Source organism: Microcaecilia unicolor, chromosome 1 (genome assembly GCF_901765095.1).
Source record: "Microcaecilia unicolor chromosome 1, aMicUni1.1, whole genome shotgun sequence".
In the NCBI taxonomy this organism is placed as follows: Eukaryota; Metazoa; Chordata; class Amphibia; order Gymnophiona; family Siphonopidae; genus Microcaecilia; species Microcaecilia unicolor.
The window spans coordinates 368,235,792-368,251,755 of NC_044031.1; the positions used below are offsets into that span (position 1 = coordinate 368,235,792).

The window sequence follows — 15,964 nt, forward strand, 5'->3', positions numbered from 1 at the left end:
TCCTCTTGTAATTTTTCACAATCCTGTCGCGATTTAACGACTTTGAATAACTTTGTGTCATCAGCAAATTTAATTACCTCGCTAGTTACTCCCATCTCTAAATCATTTATAAATATATTAAAAAGCAGCGGTCCTAGCACGGACCCCTGAGGAACCCCACTAACTACCCTTCTCTATTGTGAATACTGCCCATTTAACCCCACTCTCTGTTTCCTATCCTTCAACCAGTTTTTAATCTACAATAGGACATTTCCTCCTATCCCATGACCCTCCAATTTCCTCTGTAGCCTTTCATGGCTTTTGTGTGGGGAAATCTTGCCTGACCAATTTACTTCAATTCTTTGAAGGAGTGAACAAACATGTGGACAAAGGGGAGTCGGTTGATATTGTGTATCTGGATTTTCAAAAGGCGTTTGACAAGGTACCTCATGAAAGGCTACAGAGGAAATTGGGGTTCCTCAGGGGTCCGTGCAGCCTGCTTGTCCTCGGAGAAAGCGAAGATACATACCTGTAGCAGGTATTCTCCCAGGACAGCAGGCTGATTGTTCTCACAAACCCGCCCACCTCCCCTTTGGAGTTGTTGTTTGTTTATTATTTGCTTTTTGATTAAACTGAGCGGGAAAGCTCACACAACAGGTGGGAAGTCGGTCCGTGCTGCACGCGCGCCAGAAGACTCTGGCAAGATTTTTTTAATATATATATATTTTGCTTGCAAAATGCTGGTTCCCAGGCTGTTGCAGACTTCGACCCACATATGAGAACAATCAGCCTGCTGTCCTCGGAGAATACCTGCTACAGGTATGTATCTTCGCTTTTTGTGAAGGGCTATTGGCTGGAATTCGTTGCCAGAGAGTGTCGGGAAAGGGGACTTGATATACTGCCTTTCTGTGGTTTTTGGAACTACATTCAAAGTGGTTTATATAGTATATACATAGTATACTTATTTGTACCTGGGGCAATGGAGAGTTAAGTGACTTTGCCCAGAGTCACAAGGATGTGCAGTGGGAATCAAACCCAGTTCCTCAGGATCAAAGTCCACTGCAGTAACCACTAGGCTACTCAGCAGGGTTTAAAAAAAGGTTTGGCTAATTTCCTAAAAGTCCATAAGCTATTATTAAGATGGACTTGGGAAAATCCACAGCTTGTTTCTAGCATAAGCAGCATAAAATCGGTTTTACTCTTTTGGGATGTTGCCAGGTACTTGGGACCTGAATTGGCCACTGTTGGAAACAGGATACTGCACTTGATGGACCTTCGGTCTGTCCCAGTATGGCAATCCTTATGTTCTTATGAACAATCTCCAGTCGCTCCTGCTTATGTTGTTTCCAATCTCAAAATGGCTGCCAGCACTTCCCACGGCAGTCTTGGCAGCCGTTTTGGAGACGGAGCTGGTGGAACTTTTGCCATAAAGACCGACTAGGCCACCTGGAGGTTTAAAGGTAGGCCTAGGGAGAGCCTTCAGCTAGTGGGTGGTAGGAGGAAAGGAGTGATCATGGGGGGGGGGGGGGGGGGGGGGCTTCAGCAGTGGTGAGAGTGATTGTGAGGCAGGGCAGGGAGCCGCTGAGAGTGATCGTGGGGTGGAGGGGGTTCGGCTTTGGTTTTGGTTGAATCCAAAATGGAAATTTCTGTTGCTAGTTCGGTTTTAGTTGAAACCAAGAATCCCAGTTTTGGTTGGCATCTAATTAAAAGCAGGTCTGAGAGGTGACCTGAAGAAGGTTGGTGGGGGTCATGTGAGGGTGGAGGGGACAGTTATTCTTGCAGACTACCAGCCCTTTAGGTTGCTGCCCAATGCTCCTGAGAGATTAAAATGACCCCAGCAAAAAGCTTTTTCCTGGGGTTATTTTCCCATCTATAATGTGGATTGCATTGTTCACTGCAAGCTGCATTACTTACATAGTAATGAGATTATTGTGTGTATCTGCATGCTTTACATCTCATTACTGTTTAGCCAGAACTCTGCCCAGACTCCACCCCTGAACATTCCTCCATGTGGATCATGTAAAATGTATGCATCTTCAAGAGACTGTCCAGCTTATTTTCGAAGGAGATCGCTGGCCATCTTCCAACACAAATGGGGAGATGGCCGGCAATCTCCTGAAACCGGCCAAATCGGTATACTCGAAAGCCGATTTTAGACGGTGCCAACTGCTTTCCGTCGCGGAGCCAGCCAAACTTCAAGGGGGCGTGTCTGTAGGGTAGCAAAGGCGGGACGGGGGCGTGCTTTGAGATGGCCAGCTTCGCCCGATAATGGAAAAAAGAAAGCCGGCCTTGATGAGCATTTCGCCGGCTTTACTTGGTCCCTTTTTTTTCACTGCCAAGCTTCAAAAAGGTGCCCCAACTGACCAAATGGCCACTGGAGGGAATTGGGGATCACCTCCCCTTACTCCCCCAGTGGTCACCAACCCCCTCCCACCCAAAAGAAAAAAACAAACAAACTTTTTTTGCCAACCTCTATGCCAGCCTGAAATGTCATACCCAGCTCCCAGACAGCAGTATGCAGGTCCCTGGAGCAGTTTTTAGTGGGTGCAGTGCACTTCAGGCAGGCATAGAGGTGGTAAATGGGAGCCCTCCAAACCCCGCACAAAACCCACTGTACCCACATGTAGGTGCCCCCCTTCACCCAGAAGGGCTATGGTAGTGGTGTAGAGTTGTGGGGAGTGGGTTTTGGGGGGGGGGGGGGATTTGGGGAGCTGAGCACCCAAGGTAAGGGAGCTATGCACCTGGGGTTTATTTTTATTTTTTAGAAGTGCCCCCTAGGGTTGCCCGGTTGGTGTCCTGGCATGTCAGGGGAACCAGTGCACTACAAATGCTGGCTCCTCCTACGACCAAATGCCTTGGATTTGGCCGGGTTTGAGATCGCCAACTTCGGTTTCCATTATCAGCGAAAACTGATGCCTGCCATCTCAAACCCGGCCATCTCTGACATTTGGCCGGCCCCAACCGTATTATCGAAACGAAAGATGGCAGGCCACCTTTTTCGATAATACGGTTCGGGACTGCTCTTTGCGGCACCGACCAAATAGATGGTCGGCGCCGTTCGATTATGCCCCTCTGTGTGCACTTTTACTTGCATAACCTTGGAAGTAATATTACAAAATCCCTTTTAAGTGTGTAAAAATCCTTTATGTGTGAAAAATCCTTTATAAAATTATTTCCTTTCTGTTTGTGTCCATTATCTAGATAGTTTATAGTTTAGTAAAATTTGCTGTACTGCCCTGGCTAGCTCGCAGATCTAGGCGATGTGCAATGATCCAAAACATATCATAGAAAAAGGAAAAGAACGACAATGAAATTAATAGGAAAGCAAACCAGTCACATCAGGAGAGCACTCATATCAATGTAACAACACTAAATTCCAGTGGGGAGGGGAATGACTGGAGAGAGTGGGAGCTTTATGGAACAAGGGCACATGAGGAGAGGAAAAGGGAGGGGAGGAGGAAGGGAAAGAACTACAGAGAGACAGCTGCAGACCTGTTTAGCTTCTGACTAAGGTGGGCCAAAGGCCTGCGTAAAAAGCCAGGTCTTTAATTTGGATTTAAAACTCTTAAAAGAAGGGTTGTCATGGATATCCAGGGGGAGAGAGTTCCAAAAAGATGGTGCTGCAAAAAAAAAATATGTGGGCAAGAAGAGGGTGGGCGCATGTTTTTGGCACGCAACGGGCCAGTTTTTACCGCATCTGGAAAAAAGGGCTTTTTTCAGTTTTGCTTCCGGAAACTCCCTCCCACACCTTTGTTTGAAATACCTATTAGATTGCTCCTTAGTTCATGGGACTAAGGGGCAGATGCACTAAGGTCCTCGGAAGAGCCCTTCCCTTACCGATTCCATAGCGAATCGGTAGGGAACGGCCATGCATCAAGGAAAGGGAATGCAAATGAGCTGCTCGTTGTAGCTTACTTGCATTCTCTATTCCCTCGGAAGCCAGTCGGCCGGTCGAGCAATGAGCATGCGCAGAGCAGCCAAGCATTATGCTGGCTGCTCTGCACATGCCAAGGATGTCCTTTATGGGCGTCCTTCACTCAAAAAAACAAAACAAACAAAAAAAGACATCCCTGAGGAGCAGGAAACTTGTCAGCAGCCTGAAAGCTCAGAAGAGAAATAGTGCTGAAAAGAGCCCCAGTTAATTTAAGTGCTACTGCTCTTAACATTTCCATTGTTTTCTGCTTTGCATGTTAAAGGCAGGCTTATATCAGGCAATTAGGAAGGACTTCTCTGAAGAAAAAAAAAATCCAAGTGCTTGTCAGGGACCTCTAACAAGAGCTGGACATCTTCCTGCAGCTTTTGTGATGGGCGTCCTTCTTGGACCTGTTTTTCTTACCTGCAATTAGGAAGGACTTTTCTGAAGAAAAAAAAAAGGATGTCCCTGTTTTTCTTACCTGCCTGAACTGACCACAACCACAGTTCTCTCAACAGTCCCCTCCAAGGTTGTTTTCATCTTGTGCCCCCCCCCAGGATCGGGACGGGCAAAGACGTCCAAATCAAAACTTTTTGGATGTCCCTCCCTCCAGGTGTCTTTCATCCAATCCCAGCACGCTTAGCTGATACTGGTAACAGCTAAATGCGCTGTAATTGGCTGAGAGAGACCTAGAGGGAGGGAAGTCTAAAATGTTTTGATTTGGACATCCTCACACGTCCCGATCTTGTGGGGGGGGGGGGGGCACAAGCTTAAACAACCTTGGAGGGGACTGTTGAGAGAACTGTGGTTGTGGTCAGTTTAGGCAGGTAAGAAAAACAGGGACGTCCTTTTTTTTTTTCTTCAGAGAAGTCCTTCCTAATTGCAGGTAAGAAAAACACGTCCAAGAAGGGCGCCCATCACGAAAGCTGCAGGAAGATGTCCAGCTCGTGTTAGACGTCCCTGACGAGCACTTGGACATGGCTAGGCAGTGAAGGACGTCCCTGGCGAGCACTTGGACGTTTTTTTTCCAATTTTTTTTTGTTACATTTATAGAAGTTTTTAGAGGCTGCGCAGCCCCAACGAGAGGTACAGACCTCTCGTTAGATTTTCCACGGTTAGGCAATCGGAAAACGGTAGTGCATCTCGTTACAATACGATTTATACACATTGGGGTACTAATTTGCTCATCTGCATTCCGTTTTCGTTAGCTGCTACCACGATCGGAAAATGGCTCGGAGAAGCATTTAGTGCATGCCACGATTTACTACTTGCTCGTTAAGTTTAGTGCATCTGGCCCTAAGTTGCAAAGTTGTTACTCGATCTTTACCACAACAACAAACATTGCTTTTCTCAGATCTTGCCAAATTTCCACAAACTCTTGTGTTAAATTTTAGAATTATGGGAGGAAAGCAGTCTTGTTCCCATAAAATGATATTCAAAAAGTCAAAGCCTCAGTTTAACGTACCTTTGACTTTTGGGTACAGTTAGCAGTCCTGCAATTATTTGAAAAATTGTTAATTAAGTCTTCTCTTTAGCAGTGTGTTTGATTTTAATGTAATGCAGATAATTGTTCAATATTTCATTATGCTGTTTTGTTTATGTAAGGTTTCTTTTACTGTGTTTTTCTTATTTGCTCATTTATTAAACATGATTCAGTTAATAAGCTGCTTCTAAGCTAAGCAGTTTTAAATAACTACAGTCTATAACTATATATCATTGAGAGCTGTTTTTGTAAAGTGATCCAAGTCATGTGCTTGCAGAATTGCAGCCGAAAAAAATATTTCTCTAAAGTTGGCATTTTTCAAGTTAAATCATTTTTGATGACTGTGATACTTGAACTGAATAAATTGATTGTCCTTGCTCTGAGGAAAAGGAGTCACCTTTTTGTACCACTCCCTGTATCTCCCACATCCAGCTCTAGCACCATGACTCCAAAACTGGACAACCTTCTCACTGCCAATTGTTAACTTATATGGAATTAAATATAGGGGTCGATATTCAGTGTATGGCAGTAAGTGGCAGGGTAACCCTTTGTATAGGATTTCCCTGATTTTTACTACCTCATTTGCAGCCCTACATTCCTAGAGCTTTGCACTCCAGCTAGCAGTATTTATTGACTGTTCCTTCGCTTCGAATAATACCATCCCAGACATTTTGGAAGATGATGTTTAATGTGGTGGGACCTACTTTCTGGAATGCCATGCCCAGTGGTGTGCTGGTAAATTTTTAACAACAGGCTCTCTCCCTGGTCCACCTCGGCGCCCCCCGTCCACCTCGGCGCCCCCCCATCCACCGCTGCGCCCCCCACCCACCACTGCGCCCCCCCAAAATTGCAGAGCTGGCCATAGCCGGGGGGAGGGGGCAATGCATTACTCTCTCCAGGAAAAAAAATTAAATGATCCCAGGTTCCAATCTAATTCATGTTTAATATGGGATAAAATGCCATAAATAAGTAAATAAATATAAACTTTTAACGTTCAGCACCTGATTCTCAAAGTGGACATATTCCAAACACTATAATGAAAATAAAATTATTTTTTTCTACCTTTGTTGTCTGGTGACTTTGTTTCTCTGATCATGCTGGTCCAGTATCTGATTCTGCTGCTCTCTATCTGTTCCCTTGACTCCGTTTCCAGGGCTTCCTTTCTATTTATTTCTTTTCTTTCCTCCTTTCTTCTTCATTTCTGGTCCTCCGCAGACTTGACTGTCCAGTGGATCTAGCTTCTTCCTATTTTCTCCGTCCATGTGCAGTTTCTCTCCTCAATTCTTTTTCCCTCATCTAATCTCCTTCCTCTGTCTTCCCTCCATGTCCAGCATTTCTTCTCTCTCCCTTCCCTCTCCTCCATCCATGTCCAGAATTTCTCTTGCTCTCCCCTCCATCCATGTCCTGAAACTGTCCTCTCTCCCCTGCCCCCCTCTCCCCATCCATGCCCAGCAAGTCTCTCCCCTGCCCCCCTCTCCCCATCCATGCCCAGCAGGTCTCTCCCCTGCCCCCTCTCCCCATCCATGCCCAGCAAGTCTGTCCCCTGCCCCCCTCTCCCCATCCATGCCCAGCAAGTCTCTCCCTGCCCCCTCTCCCCATCCAAGCCCAGCAGGTCTCTCCCCTGCCCCCCTCTCCCCATCCATACCCAGTGATTCTCCTCCTTCCCCTGCCCTTCCCTCCCGCTCCCAAACATGTCTAGCGAACAATGTCCTTTGCCCCCACCCTCCCCTCCCGCTCCCATCTGTCTTTTTTAATTACCTCCGTCGAAGCCCGCGCTATTTAAAGCCCTGCTGCGTGCAGGCCGTCTCTCCAGGCTTCCCCTGCTTGCTTCGGTGACGTTCGTGCCCTTAGTCCCGCCTTCGTGGAAAAAGGAAATGACGTCAGAAGGCGGGACTAAGGGCGCAAACGTCACCGAAGTAAGCAGGGGAAGCCTGGAGAGACGGCCTGCACGCAGCAGGGCTTTAAATAGCGGTTTCGACGGAGGTAATTTAAAAAGTTAGATGGGAGCGGGAGGGTGGGGGCGAAGGACATCGTTTGATATGTTTCGGAGCGGCAGGGGAGGTAAGCATGGCCTGTGATGGCGCCTTCCTGCCATGCTTACCTCCCCTAATGGAGCCGGCTCGCCCCCAACAACAACCGGCTCACAAGAGCTGTCAAAATTTAACAAGCGGCTCTTGCGAGCCGGACAGAGCCGGCTCCAGCACACCACTGGCCATGCCCATACTTTTGAGTGTTCTCTTCCTTTGTTCAAGGTGTTATTAAAAACATCTGTTTCAGTCAGTTTTTAGTAGCTGATATATTTGTTTTTCTATCTGCTGGGATGCTCCAACCCTTTGTTCCTGCGAAAGACAGCAGGGCTATCTCTATGCTTTTCTATTTGAATTGTATTTATTTTCATATCTGTGATTTTATTATGTGTAAATCATTTTGCTGGCATTTCCCTAGGCAATTAATCAAATAAAAGTAACTTTGAACCTTGTAACCCACTCACAGGAGTGAGCTGAGTTAACCCTGGATGTTCAATGTCTGCAGTAAAATTGAAACTAGTGTGTGCGTATTTACAGCTTGATCCCTTACCACCACCCATTGATCTAGCAGTAAGGGCTCACATGCTACACGTGCGGTGGCCGGTTGGTGCGTGCTAACTGCTGATTAACACCAGAAGCGCTACGCACAGTAGGAAATCAAAAAAATAATTTGTCTTGGCAATATAGGCATGTGCCACATCTGAAATTATCGCTGAGTTGGGGCACGCTAGCCTTGTAGTCTCTTTTTGGTACTAGCCTGGCAGTAGTCTTGTTTTGGCGTGCGCTACATGCATATAGAGCCTACTGCACCTTTGTAAAAGGGACCTTTAACTGGTTAGCAGACTGAATATTGCCACTAACCAGTTAAATGTTGGCTCTGTCTCAGACCACCCCAGCACTAACTGGTTCGTGCTTTGGCAGTCAGAAGGGATATATTCATTAACACTATCTAGTTAAGTTCCACTGAATATTCGGAAATGGCCTGCTCAGCAGTGTTTAACCAGCAGGAGCCTTTCCTGCCCGCTTAGAGCCTTTTGAATATTGAACCTGTGAATATTTGAGTATATTTTGCATTGTTATATTATGTAGTATTGTTTTATTCATTTATGTGGGTCTTTTCTTGTTGTTTCTTTAAGGCGCAGATATTTATGCAACCGATCCAAACAGAGGAATGACCCCCAGAGAATGGGCACAATTCACAGGAAGATATGACACTGCTTTCCTCATGAAGAAACTGATAAATAGGCCATGCCCAGAGCAATTCTGTGACCACTATAAGCCAGAATGGGCTAAGATGAAGGAACTGCTTGCCAAAGGTGCCGAGGCCAAAGGCTGTGTAAAAAGGTTCTCAGAGTGTGTAAGGTCAGTGCTGACATTCAGTTGGTACAGGGATCCTGAAGACGATGGTGCTCTTGATCACATGGTTAGAATGACTACAAGTCTGAGCAGTCCTTTCACTGCCGTGGCCTGCAAGACTGTATGTCCAGAAAGTCCTCCCTGTGTGGGAAAACGCAGATTTGCAGTACAGGAAATCCTCAAGAAGCAAAGGGCTTGTGAAATGCAAGTCCAGGAGAAAAAACATATCACCAGCTATGAAAATCTGTTCCAGAACTCTCAAATCACTGCAATTCCCAAGAAGAAAGAGAGGAGGTCCAGTTTCCAGTCTGGTGTCTTGCCTCTACCTCAGGGGACCAATATGACTATCATAAGGAGAGCAAGCCTCATTCCCTTGCATCTGATGAAAAAAAGCAGTGTTAGACCAGGGTTTGTCATCCCAATAGTTCGTATTAACAAAGCTCCACCACTTACCTACCGTCCGGAGAAAATAAAGAGACGAGACAGTGTCAAGGACAACACTTACCTGCAGATTCCAAAGTGGAGATACAAAGAAGTGAAACAGGAGAGGAAAAAGGCAGAAGAAGAATACAGAAAATCTGAGATGGCTCAGAGACAAAAGCAGAAACAAAGAAGTGTCCAATGAAAAAGAAAAATTTAAATGGGATACTGAGATTTGTTTCCACTTTCGAGTTTCCATATCCATATACTCAGCTTCAGTAACTTAAGTACTTAAGTAATCTGTAGTGCAGAACCAAAGATATGGATGGACTCCGAACACTGAGAGAAAAGATTTAAGACCCTGTTAAGTTTAAGAACTATGATTCTTGCCGGTTCAAGGTGATCTTGTAGCTGCAGATCAAACACTTGAGGCCACGTGAGAGAAGCCACTTGCCCATGCATGCCCACTACTGCTCATATTAAACACTTGCACAGTACTCTGGGATCCTTTCAGACATGCTAGTGTTTTTAGCACACATATCCTATGGATGTCTGTAGCGTTTAGCATGTACTAATCATTAGCGTGCAATAAAAACGTTGCCACACCTTTGTAAAAGATCCCTTCTGTTGGGTAAAAGGAAAGCGATTGATTCTTGCTAGTAGTCACACATTTTAGGTATTTGCAGTTTATACTTTCTTAAGATTTCTAGTGCTATACTGGTAGGATCTGAGAATCAACTGGATACAAAAAGAATAATCATGTAACCATCAGAAAAATGTTCAGTTTGTAATAAGCCACTTAGGGGTCCTTTTACTAAGATGTGTTAGATGCAAACACGCACCTAACACAGCAAAAAAAATGGAGCACTGTGGGGGACATGCTCAGGTGTCCTGCAGTAACTTGGAAATCTGTGTGCGCTAACTGTGCTTTGAATTATTTTTCTAATTTTTGTTTTGAGGAGGTAGTTCATGGGCGAGGAGTGCCAGTAAGTGTTTATGCAATAATTTTAAAAAATGACGGAAATCTATTGGCAATATTAGCACACGGCCATTAGAGCCAAAAAATAGGAAAAAGACATTTTTACGGTCGGGAAAGACCTGCATAAGAGCACACTAAGGCCACTTTTTACCGCAGCTTAGTGAAAGGACCCCTTAGTCAGTGCCCTTTGTGTAGATTACACAGTAAGGGTTGAAAGGAGCATGCAATGTTTTGAATTCAGTCGTCACTAGCAACACTTGTTCTGGCTTACTCGTTATTTGATTGTTTATTGCTGAGCTATTTTTCACTATGTTGAAGCATTTTTGCTGTGCAGAAACAACATACATATGACCATTGTGGATTGTGGGTAGGCATTACTGGGGATGTAGTTCAGGTAGAACAAGGGAGGAGTCCCAATGTGTGCACATATTTTGTAAAATATGCTTGTACATGCCTAGAGCAGGTGTAAATTTGTAAATTGGCATTTGTGTGCTACGGGGAATAGTTTGTGGTGTCTGTTTTATAAGGGCACATAGAAGCCTATGTGAAATAGGTGTAAACCTAGTTCACCCCTCAATGAGGGTCACCAGCTTAGCTCCCCCCGGGTGAGGTACTCGGGACCAGGTCACACAAAACAAATTCAGGATCTGATGAGCTGGATACAGACTGATTCCAGAATAACTCCGGTAGGCCAAAGGGTAGTCTTCCCTTGGGACACACAATAGTCCACTTGCACACAAAAAATACCAAAGTCTCCATGTTATTATTATTTATTATTTGTTACATTTGTATCCCACATTTTCCCACATATTTGCAGGCTCAATGTGGCTTACATAATACTGTGAAGGCATTCGCCAAATCCGGTACGGGATAGGTACAAAATGTTGTATTGGGATAGGGAAGATAAGATAAGATTCAATCAAGTTGGGTTGAGGTAAAAGAGTTCATTAATGTCCAATACGATCTTTAATAGTGAAGTGTTGCAGGGTTGAGTCATTTAAGTTGGGTCACTCAGATATGCCCTTCCGAATAGGTGAGTCTTTAATGACTTTCTGAATTTTAGGTAGTCATTATTTGTTTTCACCATTTGTTCAACAACAAAATCTAACAGCTCATGGACAACACTGAAGCATATACAGTTTCAGGGCATATAGAGGTCTCAGATCAGCTTCATAAGTACATAAATAATGCCACACTGGGAAAAGACCAAGGGTCCATTGAGCCCAGCATCCTGTCCACAACAGCGGCCAGTCCAGGCCAAGGGCACCGGGCAAGCTTGCCAAACGTACAAACATTCTATACATGTTATTCCTGGAATTATGGATTTTTCCCAAGTCCATTTAGAAGTGGTTTATGGACTTGTCCTTTAGGAAACCGTCTAACCCCTTTTTAAACTCTGCCAAGCTAACCGCCTTCACCACGTTCTCCGGCAACGAATTCCAGAGTTTAATTATGCGTTGGGTGAAGAAAAACTTTCTCCGATTTGCTTTAAAGTTACTACACTGTAGTTTCATTGCATGCCCCCTAGTCCTAGTATTTTTGGAAAGCGTGAACACACGCTTCACATCCACCTGTTCATTCCACTCATTGTTTTATATACCTCTATCATGTCTCCACTCAGCCTTCTCTTCTCCAAGCTGAAAAGCCCTAGCCTCCTTAGTCTTTCTTCATAGGGAAGTCGTCCCATCCCCACTATCATTTTAGTTGCCCTTCGCTGCACCTTTTCCAGTTCTACTATATTTTTCTTGAGATGCGGCGACCAGAATTGAACACAATACTCAAGGTGCGGTCACACCATGGAGCGATACAATGGCATTATAACATCCTCATACCTGTTTCCATACCTTTCCTAATAATACCCAACTTCCATTTCATCATGCTGATCAATCCATAGACTGGTGGGTTGTGTCCATCTACCAGCAGGTGGAGATAGAGAGCAAACTCTTGCCTCCCTATATGTGGTCATGTGCTGCCGGAAACTCCCCAGTATGTTCTCTATCTCAGCAGGTGGTGGTCACACACACAGCAGCAGCTCTGGCTAGGCCTCCAAGCCTAATTTTTAGGTTTTGTTGAGTGCCTGGGGTTGAGGGCTCTTCTTGAGCAAGTGCAAACCTGGTGGCGCCAGGTCCCTCCTTTTCTCCCCCCTCCCGCTGGCTCCGTTAAAAAAAAAAAAAAAAATTTTGAACGTCCTTAAAGGCGTTTATTTCGACGTTTATTTAAACGTTTATTGCAGCTACTCACTGGGACACCAGGTCGTTACAGCTCGGAGCGGAAAGCAGGTAATTTTTACCTTTTTATAGCGGGCAGGGGATTCCTCGATTTATCTCCACGTGGCATATGGCGTCGGAGGGCGAGGGCATAAGGAGTCGCTCCCCGGATCGCTTGAGCGCTTCTAGAGGGGATGCGGGGGTCTTAAAGCCTGATTCGCCCTTGTTGGGTGACAGTTTCGTGACCGATGAATGTCCCGGTCCTTCAGCTGGCGTGGCGGTTTTTCCCGCCATAAACGCCCATCCCCCGCTCCTCGCCTCCGCCATCTTGGCCGACCACGCGGCTCGGACGGCTTCTTCTTGGGCCACCCTTGAGGTTGGAGACATTCATGCCATGAACGCCCTTAATTTGGGCGACGGCACCAAAGCGGCTAAAGTTAAGCGCCGCTCTTCCCGCGCGGCTCCTTCGCGGAGTGTCACGCCGGACGCCATTTTGGATGCGCAGCATGTTTCTCCCCCGCTCTTGCGAGCGCCGGTTGAGGGTGCGTCTAGGGCTGTTGCCCAGGCTGCGGAAGTGCACAGTCTGGGGGGTTTCTCCCCCGAGTTTGTTTTGCTGCTGCATCAGGCCTTCCTTATGCAAAACGCTGCCCCTACTCCCTCGTCTGGTAAAGAGGTTGAGGTTCACAGAGGTAAACGCCCTCGGGTCGATTCCCAGGCCGTGGAGGACTTTGTCTCCTCCGATGTAGATGAGGGTAGCGTATCTGAGTTCTCCCAACGGTCCTTTGCGGATTCCTTGGAGGAGACAGATCCCCGCTCGGATGGAGCGGATGACCCCTCTGCAGCGCGGCTCTTTAGCTCAGAGGAGTTGCCCAACCTGTTAGTGCAGGCCATGGGCATTTTGAAGATTTCCTCTCCGGAGGACGTCTCTCCCTCAGCCCCTGTTGGCTCTGCCATTATGCTGGGGACGAAACGCCCGCCCAGAACCTTCCACTTGCATGATGCCATGCACACCTTAATTTCGGCTCAATGGGATGTCCCGGAAGCGAGCCTTAAAGTGGCTAGGGCTATGTCCCGCCTATATCCTTTGCCTGAAAGTGAGCGTGAGGCCTTTCTGTGGCCTACCGTGGATTCTTTAATCACTGCGGTGACTAAGAAAACCGCGTTGCCAGTGGAAGGTGGCACGGCCCTAAAGGACGCCCAAGACAGAAGATTGGAGGCGGCCTTAAGGTCGTCCTTTGAGGCGGCTGCTTTAAATTTGCAGGCCTCAATTTGCGGCTCCTATGTGGCCAGGGCGTGCCTGACTATGGTGCAGCGGGCTTCCCCCTCGGATCTTTCCTTGAGGGCTGATTGGCCGGCCCTGGAATCGGGCTTAGCCTATTTGGCAGACTTGCTGTATGATGTCTTGAGAGCCTCAGCTAAAGGCATGGCTCAGACAATCTCTGCGCGGCGGTGGCTTTGGCTGAAGCATTGGTCTGCTGACCACGCCTCTAAATCCCGCCTGGCTAGATTGCCTTTTAAAGGCAAGCTGCTCTTTGGGGTCGAGCTGGACAAACTCGTGACCGATCTCGGCACGTCCAAGGGCAAGAAGTTACCAGAGGTCAGGGCTCGGGCTAGTACTCGCCCTGGTACCTCCAGAGGACGGTTTCAGGAAGCCCGTCGGTACCGCCCGGGCAGGTCGGGCTCTTCTGCCTTCTCTTCCTTCAAGAGGAACTTCTCCCCCAAGCAGCATTCCTTTCGCAGAGACCGCCGTCCCGGAGGTGCTCCCTCCGGTCCTCCCCCAGGGTCTCGTACCCAATGACGGGGCCTTGGTCCACGCCCCAGTGCAGATTGGAGGATGGTTGTCCTCGTTTCTGGGCGAGTGGACCACAATAACTTCAGACGCTTGGGTGCTGGAAGTCATCAGAGACGGCTACAAGCTAGAGTTCTGCCGACCCTTAAGAGACGGGTTCGTTCTCTCTCCCTGCAAGTCTCCGGTCAAAGCTGTGGCAGTGCAGCAGACCTTGGACAATCTAATCCGCCTGGGTGCGGTCGTTCCCGTGCCAGAAAAGCAGCTTGGCAAGGGACGTTACTCCATTTACTTTGTGGTACCAAAGAAAGGAGGTTCTGTACGGCCTATCCTCGACCTCAAAGGGGTCAATCGGGCCTTGAAAGTTCGGCACTTTCGCATGGAGACTCTCCGCTCTGTTATAGCGGCAGTGAAGGCAGGGGAGTACCTGGCATCCTTGGACATCAAGGAAGCGTACTTGCATATTCCCATCTGGCCTCCTCATCAACGCTTTCTGCGTTTTGCAGTACTGGGCCGACACTTCCAGTTCAGAGCCCTCCCGTTCGGGTTGGCTACTGCTCCGCGGACCTTCTCTAAAGTAATGGTGGTCATCGCGGCCTTCCTGAGGAAGGAAGGAGTACAAGTCCATCCTTATCTGGACGACTGGTTGATCCGAGCCCCCTCTTATGCAGAGTGCGGCAAAGCTGTGAACCGGGTGGTTGCTCTTTTGAGCTCCCTGGGGTGGATCATCAACTGGGAGAAAAGCCAGCTGCGCCCAACTCAGTCCCTGGAGTATCTGGGAGTTCGATTCGACACCCAAGTGGGCAGAGTGTTCCTGCCAGACAATCGGATTGTCAAGCTTCAGGCTCAGGTGGACCAGTTCCTAGTAGCCTCTCCTCTTCGGGCTTGGGACTATGTGCAGCTGTTGGGCTCTATGACGGCCACGATGGAAGTAGTGCCCTGGGCCAGGGCTCATATGAGACCACTACAACACTCTCTGCTGCAGCGCTGGACTCCGATGTCGGAGGATTATGCTGTGCGCCTTCCCTTGGACCCAGCAGTGCGCAGGGCGCTGAGCTGGTGGACGCAGACAGACAAGTTGTCTGCAGGAATGCCTCTGGTGACCCCGGAGTGGATTGTTGTCACGACGGACGCCTCGTTGTCGGGCTGGGGAGCCCACTGCTTGGGAAGGACAGCGCAGGGGCTCTGGTCTCCTGCAGAGGCAAAGTGGTCTATCAACCTCCTGGAACTCAGAGCCATTCGGTTAGCGCTTTTGGAGTTCATCCCGGTACTGGCGTTGAAGCCAGTACGGGTCCTGTCGGACAATGCCACGGCTGTGGCCTATGTCAACCGCCAGGGAGGTACCAAGAGCGCCCCTCTAGCCAAGGAGGCTATGAATCTATGCCAGTGGGCGGAAGCGAACCTGGAACAGCTGTCAGCGGCCCACATTGCCGGAGTCATGAATGTCAAGGCGGACTTTCTCAGTCGCCATACCTTGGAGCCCGGAGAGTGGCAGCTATCTGCTCAGGCGTTCTTGGACATCACGAAGCGCTGGGGCCAGCCGAGCCTAGACCTGATGGCGTCATCGGCCAATTGCCAAGTGCCGCGCTTTTTCAGCAGAGGACGGGACCCTCGATCCCTGGGAGTAGATGCTCTTCTCCAACAGTGGCCGACACAAGAGCTTCTCTATGTGTTCCCGCCCTGGCCCATGTTGGGCAGGGTGCTAGACCGGGTGGCAAAGCATCCGGGCCGGATAATCCTGGTGGGTCCGGATTGGCCCAGACGTCCCTGGTATGCGGACTTGATCAGGCTCTCAGTGGACGAACCTCTGCGAC

The 15,964-nt window shown here is 47.9% G+C and overlaps 1 protein-coding gene across 1 annotated transcript in view; it reads left to right on the forward strand.

Annotated features, from left to right (window-relative positions):
• Nucleotides 1-9,999, forward strand: part of ANKRD33B (ankyrin repeat domain 33B) — a 104,529-nt gene extending 94,530 nt beyond the window's left edge. Inside the window, exon 4 of the mRNA XM_030190068.1 lies at nucleotides 8,539-9,999. Within this exon, the coding sequence (XP_030045928.1) occupies nucleotides 8,539-9,383 (845 nt within the window). The 3' untranslated portion in view covers nucleotides 9,384-9,999. The remainder of the gene's footprint in view (nucleotides 1-8,538) is intronic.
• Nucleotides 10,000-15,964: the final 5,965 nt, after the last annotated feature.